This window comes from Colletotrichum abscissum, assembly GCF_030869225.1.
Source record: "Colletotrichum abscissum strain IMI 504890 chromosome Unknown Scaffold_9.1, whole genome shotgun sequence".
NCBI classification, from domain to species: Eukaryota; Fungi; Ascomycota; class Sordariomycetes; order Glomerellales; family Glomerellaceae; genus Colletotrichum; species Colletotrichum abscissum.
This window is the reverse complement of record NW_026850536.1, coordinates 739,356-761,683: the sequence shown is the minus strand read 5'-3', so window position 1 is coordinate 761,683 and position 22,328 is coordinate 739,356. Positions and strand designations below refer to the sequence as shown.

At 53.5% G+C, this 22,328-nt stretch overlaps 7 protein-coding genes across 7 annotated transcripts; 5 read left to right on the top strand and 2 right to left on the bottom strand.

Annotated features, from left to right (window-relative positions):
- Positions 1–3,819: 3,819 nt before the first annotated feature.
- CABS01_04746 (acetyltransferase) lies at positions 3,820–5,389 on the top strand (the record flags this gene model as incomplete). The annotated part of the gene is made up of 2 exons (XM_060538116.1): positions 3,820–3,934; positions 4,494–5,389. The coding sequence occupies 2 exons, from the start codon at positions 3,820–3,822 to the stop codon at positions 5,387–5,389; spliced, it is 1,011 nt and encodes a 336-aa protein (XP_060389778.1).
- A 1,474-nt stretch (positions 5,390–6,863) lies between these two features.
- On the bottom strand, positions 6,864–7,904 carry CABS01_04745 (histone H4; the record flags this gene model as incomplete). The annotated part of the gene is made up of 6 exons (XM_060538115.1): positions 6,864–6,971; positions 7,062–7,124; positions 7,203–7,290; positions 7,574–7,589; positions 7,664–7,695; positions 7,765–7,904. The coding sequence occupies 6 exons, from the start codon at positions 7,902–7,904 to the stop codon at positions 6,864–6,866; spliced, it is 447 nt and encodes a 148-aa protein (XP_060389777.1).
- Positions 7,905–8,691: 787 nt separating this feature from the next.
- CABS01_04744 (uncharacterized protein) lies at positions 8,692–10,020 on the bottom strand (the record flags this gene model as incomplete). Its single annotated transcript, XM_060538114.1, has 4 exons — positions 8,692–8,796; positions 8,855–9,656; positions 9,719–9,934; positions 9,998–10,020. 4 exons carry the CDS (start codon positions 10,018–10,020, stop codon positions 8,692–8,694), a joined length of 1,146 nt encoding a protein of 381 aa, XP_060389776.1.
- A 473-nt stretch (positions 10,021–10,493) lies between these two features.
- On the top strand, positions 10,494–11,087 carry CABS01_04743 (50S ribosomal protein L11; the record flags this gene model as incomplete). The annotated part of the gene is made up of 2 exons (XM_060538113.1): positions 10,494–10,625; positions 10,752–11,087. 2 exons carry the CDS (start codon positions 10,494–10,496, stop codon positions 11,085–11,087), a joined length of 468 nt encoding a protein of 155 aa, XP_060389775.1.
- A 3,130-nt stretch (positions 11,088–14,217) lies between these two features.
- CABS01_04742 (uncharacterized protein) lies at positions 14,218–17,182 on the top strand (the record flags this gene model as incomplete). The annotated part of the gene is made up of 4 exons (XM_060538112.1): positions 14,218–14,272; positions 14,479–14,780; positions 15,141–16,485; positions 16,536–17,182. The coding sequence occupies 4 exons, from the start codon at positions 14,218–14,220 to the stop codon at positions 17,180–17,182; spliced, it is 2,349 nt and encodes a 782-aa protein (XP_060389774.1).
- A 658-nt stretch (positions 17,183–17,840) lies between these two features.
- On the top strand, positions 17,841–18,706 carry CABS01_04741 (chaperonin 10 kDa subunit; the record flags this gene model as incomplete). Its single annotated transcript, XM_060538111.1, has 4 exons — positions 17,841–17,843; positions 18,007–18,234; positions 18,511–18,569; positions 18,679–18,706. The coding sequence occupies 4 exons, from the start codon at positions 17,841–17,843 to the stop codon at positions 18,704–18,706; spliced, it is 318 nt and encodes a 105-aa protein (XP_060389773.1).
- A 2,976-nt stretch (positions 18,707–21,682) lies between these two features.
- On the top strand, positions 21,683–21,874 carry CABS01_04740 (uncharacterized protein; the record flags this gene model as incomplete). The annotated part of the gene is made up of 1 exon (XM_060538110.1): positions 21,683–21,874. The coding sequence occupies one exon, from the start codon at positions 21,683–21,685 to the stop codon at positions 21,872–21,874; it is 192 nt and encodes a 63-aa protein (XP_060389772.1).
- Between the last annotated feature and the right edge of the window lie 454 nt (positions 21,875–22,328).

Genomic DNA, 22,328 nt, shown 5'->3' with positions numbered 1-22,328 from the left:
GCGAACAGACAGCAAATACGGATAACCAGGTAAGGATAGAGGGAGTAAAAGCAAGAAAAGGGCAGCAAACTGGTGGTGCGGGTTAGCCGTGATTCGCGCCCGGCAAGGATGTTGCTGCTGGTGGATGCTTGTGAAGCTCAATCTGGGGGAGAAGAGGGGGGGAGGTCAATTTGAAGGCGTGAGACTTTCTTGGGTGAACGTCACCTACTCCGTAAACTACATTGTAGGGCAGATGCTCATAGTAGGTAGTACTTTACATCCTAGATGAGCCGGTGTCGATATTGATTGTTGGTTGAAACTGAGTTCTCTTCTTGATATTGCTCTAGAGAACTCGAGTCATCGTGTTAATCAAAAGCAGAAACTCTCACCCCGCTGTGATCCCCGTGGCACACGTCATTTGGTTTATTGACGGCAAGGACAATCCGAGGGGGTACTTTGTAAGCTGAAGAAAGGTATGGATACTGAATCAGCGACGTGCGTGAATCCCGAGGAAGTTGCAGACCACGAGAACTTGCCATTGCAAGAGAGATACATAGTACATCCGTACGTGCCACGGCATCGGGAAAGAGCGAGCAACTACCTACTTTAGTGTAGGTAATGGAACTGAGCTGATTGATCTGCCCGCAATCAAACCTTTTTTTCGCGTGCTGCAGCTTGAGCTGCAACTTGCCTCACTCGCAGCATTGCCCATGTCGAGCTTGAGTCGACAGATTTGCTTCTTCTTCGGCCGGACCAGCCGCTCGCTGGCTCTCTGGCTCTCTCTGCTGCCAGCCTACCGGGCGAATTCGCTATCAGTTCCAAGACATCCAATCCAATCCAATGAGTCCAATCCCATCCCACTCATCCCACCACCACCCTCAAAATGGCGTTGGTCCATGCTATCCACACCCAAGAAAGAGGCCCCAACACCCAACCACCACCACGAACCCAGTCAGTCAGTGGTGCCAGTTCCAACACCACCAAGTTGGGTTACCAGCACACCTTCAGCTGTTTTTTCGGGGGCTTCACAGAGTTACGCCAGAGACACAGCATCTTGCAGAATCGACAATCAGCAACCTTGCGGTCTGAAGCAATGTCACCCACCCGTTTGCCAAGTCCGCCGCGCCTAACCCCAAGAAACTCTGATATCGAAAAAATGTCGGAAGGGCAAATGTGAAAGAGTGCGAGGTGAGAGTATGAGAGAGATACCTATGCGACCTCACCTAACCTACCTCCTCTTACTTCTCATCTCTCTATTCGTAGAACTAGGACGCGAAAGATATGTACGCAATCCATGGCCTGTGCATCGCCAATAGCTCCCCTCTGATTGCTTGCCAGCAAAGAGCTGCAACGAATGACGACTCTTCGAAACCGATGGCATCAAAGACCATCACATCTAGACAGACGCCAAAAAAACAATAGACGATGGTTCGGAGAAAGAATCTGGGCCCAGGCCGTCGATTGGAGACCGGGGGGGCTAGGGGACGGCTGCTCTGGGCTACGCTACCACTACCAGGGGGGGATGGGAGGAGCCTGAGAGGAGGCTAGGGAGCAAGTCACATCCATGATGCATTGGGTCACGTCGCGTTGGATCGGATCCTGACACTCGACTCACTGACAAGGACCCCTCCACCAGGCTGGGCACCCCACCACCCCCTTTGGTCTGGGCAAGGTCACAGTCTGTCAGTCTCTCACTCTGTTCAGTCTTTGCTCCCCCCACCACCCACTCTCCGGCCGAGCCAAGAACCCCGTCCGTTGGTCCCAGACGCTGGCAGCACGCTCGCCGCCTTGTTTGGGCTTGACAAGCCATGGCGGCGGCCCCGCCAGTCATGATTGGCGTTCCCATGGTTCCGCCTTATCGAGCCTGTGAGAAGCTCCGGAGACACGGTGACACGGGTGACACGCGCACTCGGCGAGGGGGGACCCTTATCAGAAATCTGCAAGACGGCGGGTGCGGATTTGCGGCTTGCCCTGCTTCTTGCAGTAGCTGTTACTGCTTGCTGCAATCCTTCCCACCGCCCAGCCCTTGCCATCACCATCCTAGGTTCTGCTGGTCCCAGCAGCACGCCGCACGCGCGACACTGGCTCTGGCGCGAGAAGCACGTTGACCGGGGGGTTGTCTGTCAGTATGTGTCTGAGAAAGAGAGATACAGCGGGAGAGAGGGTGAGGAAGAAGAGACGGAAAGACATGGAGGAAGAGAGAGAGAGAGAGAGTGTGCGTGTGTGTGTGTGTGCGTCTCCATGTATCTCTTGCAAATGCATCCAACCACTGGCGTCACCGCGGAAAGAGATAGACAGGAGAGAGGAGCCAAGAGAGCGCAGAAACAACCAACCAGTGGTGCCATCCGACCCGATGATACGGATATTAGGGTTGATATGGCGGTAACATGCGGTATACCTCACCTCTAGCTCACCCACATGCATCAAGCCACCAACAAAAAAACCGGCGCAGCAAGAAGAGAGATACATGACACTTCCAGGTTGGGTTGGGGGGTGAGGTTTCCAGAGTGACGGTCATGGTCTCCTGGTTAAGAATCATAAGAGGCAGAGGGACAGAAGAGTAGCAATACCTATTACCAGCAAGCAGCCCCGGTTCGAGCTGAAGGAAAAGAGACCCAAAGTAGCTTGGCTGTGCCGTACGTCTAACGTCTAGCGGCGGAGGTACTTCGTTTCGAAGCTTGGTTTGAAGGAGGTTCCCATTCGCACGCGCACACGACGACAATCTTTCTCTTCTTTTTTTTTTTGGCCTTCTCCCATGCCCATCCCGATTCCCCATCCATCCCATCCCATGCTCCATGCTCGTTGCTCATTGATCAGTGCTCGCAGCTCTCTCTCATCCATCCCCGGGCCTGTCCAGTCCTGTCCTGTCCAGCCCACGCCTACCGATCCTACTTAACCAAAGTCCACCCACTCTTCAAAATTTTCCTTTTCCTGCAGATTTTTAAGGTCTCAAGCCTTTTTCTTCTTCATTTCCCACTTATTAGTCTTCCCATTTTGCTGGACGAAGGAACGGGGGTCAAGTAACAAAGTAACAAATACCACAAGACCCTTCTTACTCTCTATTTAATCCTTTTTTCCGAGCTTTGTTTCTTTCCCTCTTCCCCTGGCTTCTTTCTTCATCAAGCCCCCTTCACCAGCCACTTTTGGGACGGGATCCCCGACGACGGGTGCGCGGGCGATTCATCTTACAGATACCTGTCTGTGTGCAAGTCCAACGGCCGACTCAAAACCAACAGACACAGTCCAAGACCCAGGCACCACAGACCTTGACCAGACCAACCTTACCGGCGATAAACCACCATACTACTAATACCCAAGGGCATAACGCAACGGCCACCAACAACTCTGTTCCCTGGACATTCCAGCCACCCCCAACGCCGACGCCAAAGACACGAACGAACGACGTATTTGGGGCCTTCTTTGGACGAAGGAACCTGGCCAACCCTGGAGGATATATAGACGAGAGACGGAACCCATCGATCCATGTTGCAGCCCCCTTCCCGTGACAGGGTCCTCTCTCTTCTTTCCACTCTACGACCTCACGAGACCACCATCCATCTTGAGCTTCGCGGCGGCGCTTACCATCGTCTGTCGCCAGCTGCCGCCACTAAGAATTCAACCAGCCCCAACTCTCCAATTTCCAACCACCCCCGAGCCGGCGTCTTTTATTCCCTGTTACCGGCGGTTCTCCCTAGTCTTGACGGCAAACCCGCCCCCAACAGAAGACGAGACGTATCCGTACAATTGCCCGCCTAATAAGCGACCGATTTCTCCTTCTAGGACCGGACAGCCAGCAACGAAACTGGGTCGTCAAGTCGACTAGACCAACGGGCCAATAAGATGGATTCACCACACCACATGGGCATTCGCGAGCTCAATGTGAGCAACTGGCACTCTCACAATGCCCTTACCGATACCTTCAATCATGCGGTCCCCGCAATCAAGACAAGCGCAGGTAAGAGTTAACACGATTTTTTTTCCCTCTTCCCTCATTTGGTTTCTCGTTGCGTCTTCCCTGCGCTTCTGCCCTGCGGCTCTTTAAATCAATTCTTCTTGACCACATATTCTTCAACGTTACCTCTCCTCTCACCTTGGCATTTTCATTCGACCTCACTTCGTGTTGTGTGTCTCTTTCACAACTCAATCATACCGCCTACACCAAAACCCGAACATCGTCATCAAGTTCATCCAATCTCATTTTCCAACGCTCCGGCAGGATCGTTTGGGGATCTGGCTTTTTTTCAGAACGTGCAGCAAAAGCGCCGAAAGTTTCGGCCACATTCACGGTCATCGGCCTCTCGGTGCTCTAGAACCAATCCAGAAGAGGACGTGGAACACAAAAATCTCATCTCAACTATTGACAAGCTTTTCATCCTGTCTGTCACAACCTCGCAAGTCACTTCACTACATGACCACATTTCTTTTTTTTTTCTCCCTCTTTCCACTTGGCTTTCATTAATGCTCTCAACTTGGACCCGGCATCACGACGAAAGCAAACTGACCAGTCTATCCAGCCTTCTTCACATTTCTCCGCGCCAACTTGGTCCTGAACCCATCCGCCATGTCATCCAACACCAACACACCCGTCCTCCAGCCTACGGTGGCTTCCAATACCCACCGCCCGGCAGCCCCGTCTCCGCTGGCAACATCTCAGACTCTCGACCCCTTTGACGACATCCCTCCTTTGTCGCTCGAGGTCCTCTCCACCCGCGAGGATAAGGCCGAAGCCCTCCACCTCGTAGCAGACTCCATCGCCCAGCAGCGCCAACAGGCCGCCTACTCACTCGTCTTCCACCCCGTCCCGCTCGCAGGCCTCACAGCGACCCTCGGCGTCGCCTACCAGTACTCCTACGCCCGCCAAGGCGACATCGGCCTGGCCTTCACCCTCTTCAGCGGCGTTATCATGACCTACCTCCTCGCTATCCGCTGGGCGACGAGCGGCTACCTGCCCCTCGCCGAGCAAATGTCCTGGTCCTTCATCCGGCCCCACCCGGACGCCTCCGCCGACGAAGAGGACCTCGTCCTCGGCACCCGCTTCGGGAACGAGCTCGTCGGCGCCTTAGTGCTCCACCTGGAGCCCGCGAGCCCGGCCGTCGCCTCCACCTTCAGCAGCCGGCGCCGCAACAAGGCCTCGAGCTTCCGCGGCGGAAAGGGCATCATCCGCGCCTGGACGACGAAGCTCCGGTACCGCGGTAAAGGCGTCGGCACCGACATGCTCGACGAGGCGGTCCGCATCACGCGCGAGCGGTGCGGAAAGGACGCAGAGGTCGGCTTCGCGCTCGAGCACGCCAACAGCCGCATGGTCATGCCCGAGTTCTTCAACGGCGTGTTCAGGAAGCGCGAGCGCTGGGCCGCCAAGACACTCGATGGCGTGTTGGCTGAGCGGGAGCTCACCAAGAAGAAGAGGTGAAGATCGTCGTCGTCGTCGCCGTCTCACTTCTCCATCTAAAGAACACAACAGACATTTGTTCTATCTCGTATTGCTACTACCCATTTATTCGCAACCTTTGTTGTGTTCGCGCGCGTGTGTGAGTTTCTTCTGTTGTTCCCTCCTTTCGGACAACTAGGCAGGGACGGTCGATGGAAATTGGTTACAATTATACCCTAGAGCTGCGGGAAACGACGGGCCAGGTGTCATTGACACGTCACTGGTGTAGGATCCCGCGGGCATCTCTCTTATCTTTTTGGTTGTCTCATCTTTTTCAAACGATACCCCTCGTTATATCAAACGGCTTTTCATCTTTACACTGGGCGCCTCGGGTGGCGATTATACAATTTGTATAGAGCGGAAAGATTTGGGGAGGGAGTCGAGAGTTCTTCGTGGTACACCCTTCCCGTTGAAGAGCGTGGAGACGTGGACGCGGTAAGAAGATATCACTAGACGTGCAGCTTGGGGAGAGGGAAGAGTGGGAGAGAGGTCCTCGCAGATCATCCGTCCCCTTCCCTCCTGCTGCCTAATATAAACCCTTCGTTTGGCAACGTATCTATCTGTTCACACTTTCTTGGACTGCGGCGAACAAAGTATGGTTGAAAACTTGCAGCCGTTCTGTGATCAACTACAAATAACACTTCATAGCGGGATGCACTGAGGACAGTTGGCTACTCAGACAGGGCAGCTGAAGCACGAATCCTGATGGCTTCCCAAGTCATGACGCTCAATCTCTCCCATTTACCCAGAAACTAGTCTCAGTCACGATCCGATGTCAATATACGACTCGAACATCCCAAACTAGAAAAGATCTAGATTGCCTCGACATGGCTTACATCATTCACGACTGGTCGTCTCGATGCGCTCATCCCGCGCTCCGCCGAGAGCTGGTTCACGATAAAATCTCACTTCATTCTCGCTGACGCCGTATACTACTGACTTTGTCTGCTCACGTGCCCAGGATCGAGAACTGACAATGCACGGGATGTCCATTCCTTTCTCCCTCCTGAGGCTCGGATATCCAGAGAGGAGTCTCCAAAACCCTTTTCATTCAGTCTTTTCTTCGCGATGACATGATATCTCTCTCCTCCGTCGTTTCAGGCGGTCGATAAGTTTGGCGCATCCCCGCGCGAGATTCTCCTGACCATCGAGGATCCTCTCTTGCGAGGCCTCATAACCCCAACGTCGGGATCCAGAAAGAAAGTGAGACACACACATATCCCTGTTCCGTAGTCCTTTCTCGTCCATACTCGCTTCAACCGTAAACGCCAGAGGTGCCTATACCTCACAAGACAAGTAAAGAAGGACCGAGAAAGGGTGATAAGGTCCAACAAATAGCTGTGGTGATGGCACGCTTTTCTGACTGATGGTGGAAATCCTTTTTGGCGTTTTTGACTCACATCTTGCCTGTCTAAAGCTTGAAGAGACACAAGAGGAGGTAAACCGGCCAACCCTCTCAATCCTTGATACCTGCTGTCTTTGCCTTGCGCGACTTCGGGTCGACAAAGGTATCGGGGTCGAAGCCGTAGATAGGCTTGCCTTTGCGGGCCAGAGCATGCAAGACCTAAGGGGAGGGAAACTTCAGATACCAATCATCACAGAACAACGCCGGCCCTGCCACTAGAATCTGACGGAGGCAGGTCATGAGACTTACATCGTGAATAGTGATAGTCTTCGCCTTCCGATGCTCCGCATATGTCACGCAGTCTCTTAGGACCTATTTGTAACTCGTTAGCATTTCATGAAGCTAAAAACAAACAAGCAGAATTCGGTTTATGTGAGAGTGTGTACTTACAGACTCGAGATAGGTCTTCAGGGCCTCACGAGCGTCGTCGTAGATCATGGCGGAAATCCGCTTGACGCCGCCACGACGAGCTAGACGACTAAAGTGAGAGAAGGCAGTTAGCTTGAAAATTATTTCTCAAAGGGAAGGGGGAAGGAGGTAGGTGTAGGTAGCCGCCATGGTAGAGAGACGCAGGTGAAGTGGGCGAGGATGATGATGTGCGTGATGAGACTGAAATGAGATTCGATCGAGGAAGAGCTCAACTCAAGTCCCCTTCATCACCCTCATCTCAGGGAAACCCCGAGACCATCCGCCTCACCCGGGAGCCTCAGGGATTCTCGATCAAGGAGAAAACTTCCTGCAATCAAGGAAGAAAAACATACCGAATAGCAGGCTTAGCTAAACGAGTAATCCGGGTCAGCTCCTCAAATCCAAGTGTGTATAAGCCGTCAACTGAGTCAAGTGCAACATACTAATACCCCGGATACAATCCTTCATGATTTTTCTAATTCTCCTAGTCAGTAGCCGAATCTCACCTGCCGTAAGTGAAGGTCGATAAAAGGAGACCACTTACCGGTGTCTCTTTGCACCGGTCCCCGCGTTCTGCAGCACAGTCTTGCCCTTGCCGCCTTGATGCACCTTTGAAGCGGTGCCGCGCTTGCCGCCGGAGCTCGAGGCCCACGGGCCGCCGCGAAATGCGGGCGCGGGCGGCATGGTGAAATAGTGATGAAGTCAGTGTAGACTGTGGAATGAGAAATATTGCTGGTGCTTTCTTTTAGATCGTGAATCGCCGAACTGGGAGGTGAAGGTGAGGATCCGTGGGTGGGTGGACGCGCCGCTTGGGGACTGTTGTTGGGGACTTGGGACGGGGGAGTTGGCAGCGATTATGTGGGGGAATAACCGTAAGCTAAGGAGGTTTTGAGGTACCCAGAGACAATAGAAGCACTGGATGCAGGGCAGTGGACTTTACTGCGCAGTAGGTAGGTACCTGCCATCGATCCAATGGAGACAGGTGCGGCAGGGACGTTTCTGCCTTGCCTTATCGGTCACGTCGCGAGTCTTATCGGCTCAACATGGCCCGTGCTGAACTGCCCCGTGCAAAAACACCGTAGAACCACACACCACACACTGTCAAAACTCATCGCTCGCAATGCAGGTGCAGGGAACTTGCCGGCGAATGTTTGTCATATGTCTTGTTTCAAGATAGAAACTCTGAAGTCGGGGTCGGGGTCTATGTGATGCCCCAGCTTTCGGATAGCTGAGAGCTGAAGCACTTTGGCACGAGGAGCTATGCTGGCCGCGGGAGCACAGGATTTTCAGTGATCAGAAACTTGCACGACATATTCAGAATGTTGAAAGTGTGTATTTGTATTAGAACAACTTTATAGAACAAGTATGCGTACCCAACTCAACGAGTGACCATAGCCCCCATCTGAACGCCTAACCAGACCGGCAACAACTACCCAAGAATTTCATCGCCGTCGTTTCATTGTCCATACGTCTATTCGGAGATGAAGGTGGCCTCGCTGAAGCAGAGACCCTCTTCGGAGATTTCTTGGTCTCCAATCTTGAGCTTCAAAGTGAGCTTCTTCTCTGTCGGGCAGTACTGTAATCATTGTCAGCTTGGTTCCTTGAGCCACTAGGGGCTCGACCCGGGGACTTACCTGGTAAATGTACGGCTTGGTGCCGGCCGTGCCAGCTACTATCTTCTTGACGAAGCCGGGGACCTCAGCCAGTACGTCCACTCTGTCCAGCCTCTCGCCCAGAGGGCCCTCAATGACACCCTCCACGGCCTTGCCATCCTTGTCCGTGCCGGACCAAGTGAACTTGATCTCCTCGGGCTCGGGCCACTCGTTGACGGAATCGTTCTTCGCCTTGGTGTGCTTGGCCGTCTGCGTGACGCCACCGTAAATCATCTCGCCGTCCTTGGCGATACCGCCAACGCTGACCGTGGTCGAACCATACGAGGGAGGGGTGGTGTACTCCATCATGACGGCCGAGTAGTTGGGGCCCTGGAAGTCGACAAAGTTCCACTTGGCCGCCGCGTGGTGAGGCTTCATGCCCTGCAGCGCGTACACGTAAAAGGCCCGACCCTTGAAGTCGACGGCGCCGTCCTTGGTGGTGATGGTGCCCTCGGTGATGCAGCGCGGCCAGAAGGCGTGGCGCATGGTGCCCCAGGGCTTCGACATGTCGGTGCCGAACAGCGTCTTGCCCGTCTTGCCAGCGTGGAAGCCGGGCGACATGCGGGTGACCTTGAGGTTGACAATGGCGTTCTCCGAGTTCATGCTCTTGATCGTGTAGTAGGTGCCGTCCTCGGACAGCTCGACGGCGCAGTCATCGGCGTAGAAGGACATCCGGTCTTCGCTCACCTCGTAGTGGCTGAGCTGTGTGGTCTCCCAGAGCGTCGGCTTCGACTTGTTGGGGTAGAAGATCTTGGCGTTGAACTGGCATGTTGTGCGGATGCCACTGTTTGAACATAGGGTCAGCATAAAGAGACAGGTGTGAAAGACAAGGAAGCTATCCCATACCCAACGTTGCTGTAGATGATTTGGGCCAGCCCAAGGTGTCCGTTGTCACCCATGAGGTAGAAGCTCTGCGTCTCAACAGAGGTCGAGTCGGCCGCAATCCATTTCAAGTCATCCTTGGTGGTCTCCGTGTGGGTAGTCGTCTTGGCCTCTTCGGCGACGGATCTGATAGCTGTTGGGCCGTAGATGGGCTCTTGGGTACCTGCCACATCGGCGAGCCTGGCAGAATCAAAAGGTTAGCCTTGGCTGACGCAACATTGAGGGACGGCAAACACTAATTACTTTTGTTGCGCCCACTTGAACATGTTGACGGCAGGACGCGTGAACGGGTGACGACGGATGGAAACGGGAGGGGTATAAAGGGTGGTCGTCGATGGCGGTAAAATGCAGCAGGTCTATACACGGGTAACAAGAGAAACAAGCTTCTTGGTGGTGTTCTTAAGAGGAAAACCGAGTTGAGAAGAAGTTGAGTTGACCGCCCCAAACAAGAGCCAGCGGAGGGGCCGAGGGGTCATCCCACGACCCAATGACGGTGAAACTGTGGCTAATGCGACCAGGGTGGATCCTGCGCTCCCCCGAGCATCCCGGTCGCTTGGACCTTTGGCGCGTGGCTGGTGCTCCAAGGCTCCTAAATTTTCCACCTCCGAAAAGGTGCAGCATCAGGTCTGATTGATTGAATCTTGGTTGTCTGTCGCGCGGTGCAATATACCTGCCCATCACCACCCACCCGTCACCCCCCTTTTCCCCAACGAGCAGACTCGTCTGTATATCCGTCACCATGTCCAAGAGAGGAGCGACAGTTGCCGACCAGGTCGTGAAGCTCATCGTGGGCGCCGGGCAGGCCAGCCCGAGTCCGCCTGTTGGTCCTGCGCTGGGTAGCAAGGGTGTCAAGTCGATGGATTTTTGCAAGGTGAGACTTGCCCTTGGGACTCTGATGAAGCAACACATGCCACTCTCTGCCCAACATCTGTGCTTTTAAGGGGTTGGTTATGCCATGGTTGAGATCAATGCTAACGTGTCTTTGCTCAATCGATAGGAGTTCAATGCAAGGACAGCACACATCATCACCGGCACGCCGATGCCTTGTCGAGTCACTGTCCGAGGCGACCGATCATTCCACTTTGACATCCGCACACCTCACACATCTTGGCTTCTTCTCAACGCCGCCGAGGTGCCGGTCGGCAAGAAGGGCAAGCGGAAGGGCGCAACCAACCCCGGAAAGGAGACGGTCGGCACCGTCAGCTTGAAGCACGTATACGAGATCGCCAAGATCAAGCAGACGGAAATGCGTCTATCGGGTCTCAGCCTCGAGGCCATCTGCCGCTCCGTCATCTACCAGTGCAAGTCCATTGGTATCAACGTCGTGCCATAGAGCACGTGTCCTACAACAGTCTATTTTCAACCACGTATAAAAACGGAGTCAGGCGCGGAAAGAAAGCATCCACTTGTATACCATCTCAAACGAAGAAGAGCGTGCCCATGTACAATTATTAGAGGATCGAGACGAGGCGACGTTATCATAGCAGACAGGAGGCACTGTACGATGAGAATCTCAACCGCCAAGCAAAGGCAGAGCACGGTGACAAAAAAAACTATTCATACACTAGCGCCGCGTGGTCGGAACATGGCACGCCTGAAGGGATGCTTCATGCGCCCCAGAAGTCCCAACTGAGCAGTGACGTTGAATATATGTCTCGTTTTGAGGCGAAGTCCGTTCTCACGCTTCTACTTGCGCACGATAGTGCGAGTACGCCAACCGTCCGTGGGAGATCGAAACGACTAGCTGTCTGGCCGTTGTCTAAGGATTCGGAAGGGAAGAATCGATGTAGAACCAAGAGATTATGACAAAATGCCAATTGTTGCACGCCTGCTTGAGTAAGTCGCCGGGCGGATTGGATCATGGCCCGCCAGAACTTTGTATGTCGAATTGAGATGGTGTGAGGGGAAAGTCTCATTGTGTCGTGCTGAACCACAGGATTGGGGGATAGTTGACAAGGTCGTTCCGAAGTCAAATGTGCGATCAGCGGTCTAGAACTGATATGCAAGCGGCAAAGCCAGCACATCGGTGGGGAAGAGATGGTTCAATGTCTCTCGAAGCTTCGCAATCGAGATCGACAAATCTGTCGAGACTGAAAGGCTTACACGTCTTCCTCTTCACTGTCAGTGAAGCGTGTCGTAGGCAGTTCCTTGCCTGTCCTATAATGCGACGGTTCCTCCAAGAAGCTTGCGCAAGAAGGTACTTGCTGTGCAGTATTGGGTAACAAGTCCCAGTGGCAGATGCTTTAGCTCCGTCGGTGGAGGCCAGCTGGTTGCGACGAAATGCAGGCCCAGATCTAGACAATGCCAGGGCCATGCCGATGGAGATTTTCCCACCTGGTGCCCCTGGAAGGCGGTCCTCTTTTGCAGCGTGCCTGGATAAAGGGCTCCATCATCAGCAGCCTGTCATCTGCAAGAGCGCCTCCAAGCCTCGTCAGTGTGGGACCGATTCGAAGCCGGTGATGTGACGGAACAGTGGCCGTTTTCATGCTGCAGGTGCAACACATCAGCAACCACGCCACTGTGCTGGGGCAGCTGGGCTCGTCGGTCTGGGACCGGAGATGCGGCGGTGTTCGTAGGGCGGAAGGGCGGGACGAAGGTAGGCCAGTTAAGGTACGTCTCGGCATGTGCTCTGAAAGTGAGTCTCGGGCTAGTGGGCAGTTGGGGAAGATGGGGAGCAAAGCTCCGTCTGTTCCTGTCCATCACTCCATCGTAACCCCCGTCTTGACTCCTACTTGCCGGAAGCTGACAGAGAGCTAGACCTCGCGGCTCGTAGAAGCCGGTGAGCGACGAGGGTTTCTTTTGGTGGGCCGTCGGATGTGCGTTCAACCTTCACAGAGGTAATAGGTAATCTGTTGTTCATATGTTGAAGCCTGAAGGAGGGCGAAGACGACTTGGGATTGGTGTGCTTTTGTTTTCTAGCAGGCTTGACTCGTTCGTCCCGGCCTAGACAAGAGGTGCATTGTCGAATCATCTGGCGCGCATTGGCGTTCGTTGACCTTGTGGACGGGTATGCCCTGGTTACCGTCGGCGGAATGAAGAGCCTGAACCAAAAGAAAAGATTTTTCAAGAGGCGCGAGGAATTAAAAGAGTCATCGGCCTTGTGGAGATCGGGCCGCGGCCGAAGCAGGCAAAAACCATCAACATCCATGGATGAGTCTTCGTTGGTGTGCTGCGAGGTTCGTAAAAACGGTTAACATGTTACCAGCAGGTACCGCCGAGCCGCCGAATAACAACGCCTCACAGCTGTCGCATGTGTCACGGATGCGAAGCCGAGAAACCGACCCCCGGCGCATATTGGGGGCACTCTGAAGACGGACGGGCGGTCTGAGGTGAAGGCACTCTCGGGAGGGATCTTGGAAAAAGCCGATCACCGAGGGACCATTAAAGGACAAGTCCAGAAAATTAGAACCGGCTGGTTATGAGGTAGAAAAAAAAATAGAAGATTCCGATCACCACAGGGACAGGAGCTGCCATGGGGTCAGGGCAGGCAAGGGCCTTCTCTCCTTGGGCCGGGTTCCTGCTGCAGATACGCGCAATGCATCCATGATTTTGGGGGGTATTGCCAAGTATTTCTCCCGTTCCCAAGCCGTAAAAATAACACCTCCAGTCTCCAGCCCAGTGGCGCCCCCCTTCACTTTTCTCGGCTCCCTTTCGGCGGCCCTGGTGCTCCAGTGTCATGTCACCGTGTCTTATCCAGGCCACCGCTTCCCCGATAAGGAATGGGTAACAATCCAGTTGACCATTCAGATTGCATCCTTTTCAGGCTCACTCACTTAGCACAAGTATCGTGTACTTGCTGACCCTCCCACCTTTGTATACCCCTCTATAATACCTTCCAGATCATAGTACTTGGCTCGGCACGGGTTACGGGAGGTCAGACGGACCCGTGAACAGCGCACTCGAGATTCCGCGATACGTATCTGCACCGGGTTCGGGCTCTCACTATCATATTTTCTCCTCGGGTCCCGGTGTCTACATACCGGCAATGTCTCTTTAGGTGACCTCGTTCTTGGGCCAGGTCAGTACAGAAAAAGAAGTGAGATGAATGCGACAACGCTGTTGAACAACACATGTCAAATCACAGCCAAGGGAGAGACCCTCCGGCAAGGACCTTCGATTTTTTGCAACGTCTAGGTACTCCGTTAGTACCCATGCCGTGCATTTGACCAGTACCTTCCCATCAGGTACGCAATGATTAGGTACTTCCATTGACTCTTAGTCTTAGTGCATCTCAAAGTGCCCCACCATCCGCAATTGGCATCCACACCTCACTCATCCACCTAGTCCTGGGTATCCGTACTTTTCTCTTTCCCAGGCCCGGCCCTTCGTGTTGTCGTTGTTTGGTCTTGGTTTTCTTTCCTCTCGCTCCTCTTCCCCGCCATCCGTTGTCATCATCGTCCTTTTTCGACTCCAGAGAAGCTGCAGACGACAAACAGTCACCGCCCGCAGCTACAGCCAAGCCCATGGCTACTCCGTCTCCCGCCCGCGATCCTCAGAAAGAGGACGTCAAAGTCCCAGGTACAAACGCCATATCCTTCCGTCTGTTCCGGCGCGCGCAACCCCGCCCTCGGTTCGTCTGTTGCGCATATCACAGTCAAACAAACACTCACTCGCCCAATGTCCCATGTCCACGCTCACTCTCACACCTACGCTCATACCCCAAGCCTGTATCTTATCCTCAACGCAGATCCCGTCTTGTGCTGACCGCTGTGCGCAATGCCTAGAAATCACCCGCAATCCTCCAGATAACCCAAATCTCCACAAAGACGACAATATGCCCCCTCAAGATGCTCCCGCCGTCCGCTTCGCTTCTTCCGTCGAAGAGATAACACCAGCCGTCACCACGACATCACCCACCGAGACTCTTTCTCCCACCGATGCCGCTACCGGAGACGGTGAAGAGTCCTTGGCCGAAGTAACGCCCGATCAAATTAGAGCTCTCTCCAAGTCCCTTCAAGGTGCACCGTTGCAGCAGCGCCGGATGAATGTCTTTGGCTTCGAACCATACTCACTACCTGCATCACGCGTAAGTAGTCTGTTCCGTCATAACTCTCTAGTTTATGCGCGGTCTCGGAGCTTCTTGACGTTGTTTCCTGTTGGCATGGGCGTGCGTCCTGATGCCTTGTGTTTCAAAGTCTCATACCTACCCCTCCACCCAACCAACACTGCCTCGACGTTCAGACTTGTTTTCCCCCAACATCTCACCTCGTCTTCGCTATAATCATCCGAGGCTTCTTCTCGATGGAGCTCCTCGTCGGAACCTCCAATGATCAGTCTCATGCTCATCCCACTTACCCCCCAATCTGTCATGACAACACCACTCGGCCATTGCATCGCACGCGCCAGCCTGTACACCTTACTTCTTACTAACCACCGGCACCTATAGGTTGGCTCACGAGAGGAGGAATCCGACAACAGTCGACTGCCAACCCCGAACTCCAGCGGACCGAAATCACCGCGGTTTGGTCCGGCGCATCCGATGCAGTCACCTCCTCTGACCCCGGCGGGGACCGATCCCTCAGACCTGACAGCCAGGAAGAGTAGAGATCAAAATGACGATCGCAAATCATCCACGAGCGACCCCCATGTAATCACCCCGCAGGCTTCGTCCTCCCAGGACTCACCACCATCATCTACCAGGAAGGAGTTGCCCGTCCGAGGCAAGTCGACGGAGGAGGTACCTCAGCGATCAGCTTCGGCAGAAGACCAACCACACGACACGAGGTCGCATAGGAGGGGAATGTTCTCTGTTGGTCCTGGAGGATCAGTGCCGGTTTCGCGAGAATCTAGTCCATCTCGGGCCTCATTGTACTACTCTAAGCCGATGACACCAGGCGGAGATGCCAACGACCCTTATGCGGCTCACAAACGTCAACCACCAGCTCCGGCTCCTCAGCGGGGCCAGATCGATTCTAGATTCGTCTTCTCGCGCCGGAAAAACAAACACGGGTCGTCGCCATCTGGTTCTACCTCAAGTCTGGGCCGAGTAAGCGACAAACGACACTCCGGGCTCTTGGGCATGAAGGGACATGGCGACGAGCTGCAGGTTCCTCACGATGACTCGGCTAGCATCACGAGCAGACAAGGCTCCTTTGCCGACCTGAAGAGGTTTTTCAAGGTTGGCGGACACCACAAGATGAAGAGGGAAGCTTCCCCATCATCGGTTCGATCAGGCACCAAGACACCCCCTACTAGAGGGTCGCAACATGTTCCCTTCGGAGACGACCACGGACTTACTTCGAAGTACGGAAAGCTCGGCAGAGTCCTGGGATCGGGTGCTGGAGGATCTGTTCGTTTGATGAAGCGCAGTGATGACGGTGTCGTTTTCGCCGTGAAGGAATTCCGACCGAGACATTCATATGAAACCGAGAAAGAGTACGTCAAGAAGCTGACAGCTGAATTTTGCGTTGGCTCAACTCTACACCATGGCAATGTTATCGAGACATTGGATATTCTGCAGGAGAAGGGCAAGTGGTACGAGGTAATGGAGTACGCTCCGTTTGACCTTTTCGCGTGTGTCATGACTGGCAAGATGACACGAGAGGAAGTCGGCTGCTGCTTCTTGCAGATCCTCAACGGTGTGACATATTTACACAGCATGGGTCTTGCTCATCGGGATTTGAAGCTTGACAACGTCGTGGTCAGTGAGCATGGGATTATGAAAATCATCGACTTTGGTAGTGCCCACGTTTACAAGTATCCTTTCGAGAGCGACATTGTCCTCGCTTCAGGTTAGTTGCCCATTGGAACTTGCTTCGACGTATTTGCTGATTGATTATAGGCATCGTGGGCTCCGACCCCTACCTGGCCCCTGAAGTTTACGACGAACGAAAATATGATCCCCAAGCCGTCGATATTTGGTCGTTGGCAATTATCTTTTGCTGTATGACATTGCGCAGATTTCCGTGGAAGGTCCCTCGCATGACGGACAACTCGTTCAAGCTTTTCGCTGCTGAGCCAACACCAGGCCACGACCCCAGAAAGCTGATTATGCCGTCAAAGTCTGCCAACGACCTCTCCAACACTCCTCAGAGAGATATTTTCGAGGACGGCAAGCATCATACTCACAAGCACGAGCCGAAAGAAAGCCAGAAGGAGAACCAGAAGGAAGTTCCCAAGGACGGCGAGGGGAGTGCAGCACAGGGCAGCTCGACGCAGACTTCGACTAAGTCTGACGGCCAGCAACCAGCCGACAAGAAAGAGGTCATAAGAGGTCCCTGGAGGATCTTGCGCCTGCTCCCTCGCGAAAGTCGTCACATCATTGGTCGCATGCTGGAGATCAAGGTGAAGGATCGTGCGACTATGCAAGAAATTCTCGATGAGCCCTGGGTTGCCAATACAGTCATTTGCCAGCAACCCGAGCCGGGCCGCGTTGTACACGCAGAGGATCACATTCACACTCTTGAGCCACCACAGCCCCCGAAGTAGGGTTCACAGCACGGGCGCGGTCAACACAAATTGCATGTCTGAAAGGCGTTTAACCGGTTGTAGATGGGGTTTTGGAATGGGACAGGATGTGGAAGACACTTGGAATGACATGAGCCCCTCGTGATTGGGGACACAGCGATGATATTGGAGCTTGGGTGGTATCGGAGTCCGTCTTGAGGTTTTGTAGATGCTGCTGCGGCTCCGCTCACGGCCTTGGATCAAGCGATTGAATTAGATAGGTAGATAATACTATTCAGAAAAGACTCAATATGTTGGCCTAGCTCATCGTGATGAAGTGATATCACGAGATGTCCCGTCCTGAGGCAAGTCTCAGTAAGGTAGCAACTCATCTTCATCCGTGGATGGTCTGTGTCCGTACGTCAAATGCGATATGGTCGATTGGTAAGTACCTCATTCATCCTCGGCATATACAGCCAATCGGACGATATCCAGGGGTATGTAACGGTGGGGCGTTCGGGAAATCCTTTGGCCGATCGGCCCAAAAAATTGTTGACATTCTGGAAGCTCTTGGAATAGCTTCAAGGCTTAAAGTTCGTCCCCCGTATCGACTCTACACTTCACCGATCGTCATCCGCCCAATCCCTCCAAACAGACCAAAGTTGCCGCTTTCGCTGTCAATTCCATCACAACAGTCACAATGGTACGTTGGCACCCCTCAATTCTACGCCGCAATTCCGGCAGCAGCCTTCCCCTTAACTCGGCAGCACGACGGGCATCCCCATGTTAGCCCTTGATATTGTCTGCCGCCATTGCCAGCAATGCAACATCTCGCAAAACCATTTCGCTGACAAGACGCATTGCAGTCTGCCTCCTTCCGCTCCATCCGCGCCCTTGCGCCCCTTCTCGACCGCGTCCTCGTGCAGCGCGTCAAGGCTGAGACCAAGACCGCCAGCGGCATCTTCCTTCCCGAGTCCTCCGTCAAGGAGCTCAACGAGGCCAAGGTCCTCGCCGTCGGCCCCGGTGCCCTCGACAGAGACGGCAAGCGGTTGCCCATGGGTGTCGCCTCTGGTGACCGCGTCCTGATTCCCCAGGTACGTTTTCGATCCCTGACGGCAACCTCAACTGCGGCGCCAGTCATCGATCCTACCCGCTTCTCTGCTTCCCTACTTCCGCGACCTGGCCTGTGAAAGGTGGTGACACTCGGGAATGCGCAGTAGCCGGCACCTCTTGACATTTCTTTCGCCGCATAATGTCGGCGGAAGTGGAAATTGAGTAATGAGATGATGGGGGCGGGTGAAGACAGGATGGGCGATTTAGTTGAACGAGCACAACATATGGATCCGATGGGCTGACAAGATGTGATGCAGTTCGGCGGCTCCCCCGTCAAGGTCGGTGAGGAGGAGTACCACCTGTTCCGTGACAGCGAGTAAGTTTACACCAATCCCTTTACCACACAAACCCTTTCAGCCAGCAATCAGTTCGATGTGTTATACCAAAAGAAAGACAAGGTCACTAACGTGATTCCCTTCACCTAGGATCCTCGCCAAGATCAACGAGTCATAAACAGAGAGAAATCTGCCAGAAACGACTCAACCCATAAAAAAGTGTAAAAGATACCCACGAGGTCTTTGGCGTGTGTACAATACCGTGTATCAAAAGAAACTCCAAAAATGAGAGCGAAGTAAGGGAGGGTGTATAGCCCCAGCCCAGTATTCAATTTACCTGGAATATTCAACCAATGAACGCTGGAAAACTGTATTATGGAGGGAGTGATAGGTTTGGCCCTTTGCATAGAGACTTTTTTGGGGTGTGGTGTAATAGTAGGTGTGATTTAGCTCCCGCGAAGTAGGAGTCGGGGAAATGCATAGGAGACGGAGTGGAGGGACTCCGAGTTGAGTAAGAGGAGTGACGCAAATCGTGTCCCTCTCTTCTTTGCTCCTGCTCTTCTTACAGGCTGGAACCGCTCCTCCCTCGGCGGGGTTTGAATCATCAAGAAACCTATCCTCTCTGCCACCAAGTTTCTCGCCTTGATGCCTCAAGTCGTCCGATGTGATGTTCTCGTAGCAAGCTATGGTTGGCTGGTGTGGTTGCACTTAGTGTAGTCGTGGCACCTGACAACTGACCTCGACGCATGACTGCTGCGAGGAGTTACTATGAGCAAATCATAGACAACATACTACAGAGATGGGTGTATTTCAGGACGCGGCCAAGAGGGTATCTTCATTCATTGAGAATACCTGGTGAATAGTACGACACCATCTCAAGCACGTCTTGCAGAGTTTAGACAATGCTCTACTCCTTTCAGACAGAGTCAAGCGTCTACAACATGCCAGCTTATCACGACCAAGAAGCTAAAGCGGGCATGGTGTTTTTTCACCGAACGCACCCGGTCAAGCTTCATGGATTAAGCATGCGGTGATGCCCAGCAAGGGAAACAGATCGTATCAACCATCGTCGGCTCAGGCAGCCCGATCAGAGACAATCCAGAAACCCCAGACAAAGTTGCCAGATCGGGGGATAAGAAGCAAAGCTTTGGCTTGGGATGGTTGCAGAGCCCATCAGGAGAGTAGCAGTAAACAACAAACGGCCACGACATGACGTACGTCATCTAACTCGCCTACCTACGTTGGCGGGCTTGATCCCTTTTCGCCAAGACGGGAACAGTCGTTTTGCGCAAGCAGCCGCGGCGCAGTACGACACATCCCTTCTCTCTCGGATGCGCACGTACGAGGGGCACACGTGCATACCAAAACACGGTGTCTGACTTTTGACGACTAGTGAAAAAGCAGAATGGGAACTGGAAAGTTTCAAGTTCTGGGATTCGACCAATGTCTGAGATATTCTGGCTTGGCAGGTTTTGGCCGTGTAGTTCAGAAATGGCGCGGACGCAGCGGCAAGGCATCGGACAAAACAGACAGACATACTCGGTACACAGTAAGGGGGGAGCGAGTTGAGGTAGGCATGTCTTGCTGCGAGACCCGCGAGTGTGGGCGGTGCAAGACAAACAAGCTATTTCCTTCGGGACGGGCGAGTGGGCGGAAAGACGAACCTAATCATCGGTGGATACACAGAGAGGAGGTGCCGCAGTGCTTGATATTGGAATTGCAACCAAGATTTTTCATCTGGGGACGCCGCGCACTCTCGGGCTGCGGACCGTCGTACGGCTGTGGGCTGTGGAAACGCGATTGAGGCTCGGCCTGTGCCCGAGTCATTTTCTATCATGTTGATTCCTGTCTCACCAGTGACCAGCTCTGCTCGTGTACACTTCTCGCTGCCCATTGTTCTTTCCTCCCTGGTCACACTTTGGGCAGTGCTGGAATGCTCGTTGATGAGAGAGAAAACGTGTCTGACTGACCATCTACTGGGCCCCGCCCTCCTCAGTGGAGGGAGAACAATAGGATTGTCCTTCTCGGACGCGGCTTTCTTCCCCGGTGATGAATGGGCAAGCACGACCCTGGGACAATTCGGACGTAATCAACAGAAAATGGATACTGTATACATAATAGGTAAAAACTTGTGCGGCGGCCACTGGTAGCAAGCTGAGCCTCGACCGTTATAGGTATGGATAAGGTAGATGACTAGGAACCAGGCAGTACGGAATTGCGCGCGATAAACAGAGCAGAAAAAGAGAGCACAAGCAGAAAGCTGAGAGGGGGGATGCCGGTAAGCGGGATAAACATAATTAAACAACTTTGATCAAATCAAGAAAGAAGCGAGATGGGTGTGAGAGGAGTCGCTCCGAGATTGTGCATTATCCACATGGAAGGTGGGAATCTTACGGGTTTATGGGTTCATAACTCACGGGCCACCACGGCCCATGGTCATGGTCCGCAGGAGAGGTAGTGATGGAGAGTGAGAACACGATGAATGAGAGTGAGCCGGTGAGGCTCTATGTGAATGAATGTGAGATCCGACGGGTGTCCCGGGCAGACGGTGGATCCCAGCTACATTTTGGCGGGCAGAGAGGCCAGTGAGCCACGAGTCGGAAAGTCTAGACGCCGGCCTGCCAGGAAGTCAAGACCACCACCCCTTTTCTTGCCTCTGTGATGTCGTCTCACGGGCCACCAGGGAAAGTCCACAGCAAGGCAGGGATCCGTGGATCATGGATTGAAGAGAGGGAGAGAGAGAGAGATACCGCGGAAACTGTGGAGAACAAGGTTGGGCTGCGAGATTTTCGAGGATCTTGTCAGCGATGAATGGGAGCCAGTCGTTTGCTGGTCCTCTTTTCGTTCTGATTCAGGGGTTGGGGGGACATATGGGGGGCATGTTCAAGGGGGGGGCCGGTCCCAAAAAGTCAGTAAGCAACCTAACGCTGCTGAGGGTTGAGAATGCACGTTTGACGCAGTAAGGCGGCTGGGCGGCTGGCGGCTGCGTTTGTGATGTTTAGCTATATTCAGCTGCCAATCGGCAATCGGGAACGAAAAGGGACGACGGTTAGTTCGGATTTAGATTTTTGGAATTCGGATGCGGCTGGAGGGAAAGGGAGGGGGAAAAGACGAGACGAACGTCGCCTCTTCCTTCTCGCGTGGTTCATGTGGAATGTCCCAGACTTCATTGGCGACAACGAAACAGCGGCTCGGGACAGGTTATACGGAGACACCTGACAGGCTTGACTGGTGGGATCTGGAGTGGGCTTCTTGGCAGGGCGTGACGCCTGGTCACCAACTGGTCCGCGACGAAGAAACAAGACTTTTTTTTGTGTTTTTTTTTTTTTCTTTCGCTGTAATGTAACCTGGGGAAATGATTACTGGAGTGCTGGAGTGCAATCGAATAAAAACTCATCACAACTCACAGTTGAGAAGAGAATGGGCCAGGACTTGGCTGGACTCTTGGAATTTCTGGATCTTGGTACACTGGAGAAACTGGATCGAGGAGTTGCAAGTGGGAAAGGCTCAAGAGTTGATACCTGGTGCCGGGACATGCGTGGCTCTGGGTCCCTCGGCCCAGTTATGTGTTTAGTACGTTACAACTTTGTAGTTCAAGCTTACCTGGCAGCTTAGTTAATTGCTGTTAAGGTGCGTTTCCCAGGTTTCAAAACAGTTTGCCTAAACGTTTTAACCTTACTGTGCTCGGTGTCATTCCAGAACCCCTTCGCTGGTGCTTCAACGGATTAGCTAATGCATCTCAGCAGACATTCGATGCACTCTGTAAGGTATGCACGGCAGCGTTTGGTGTGCGTGCCCGA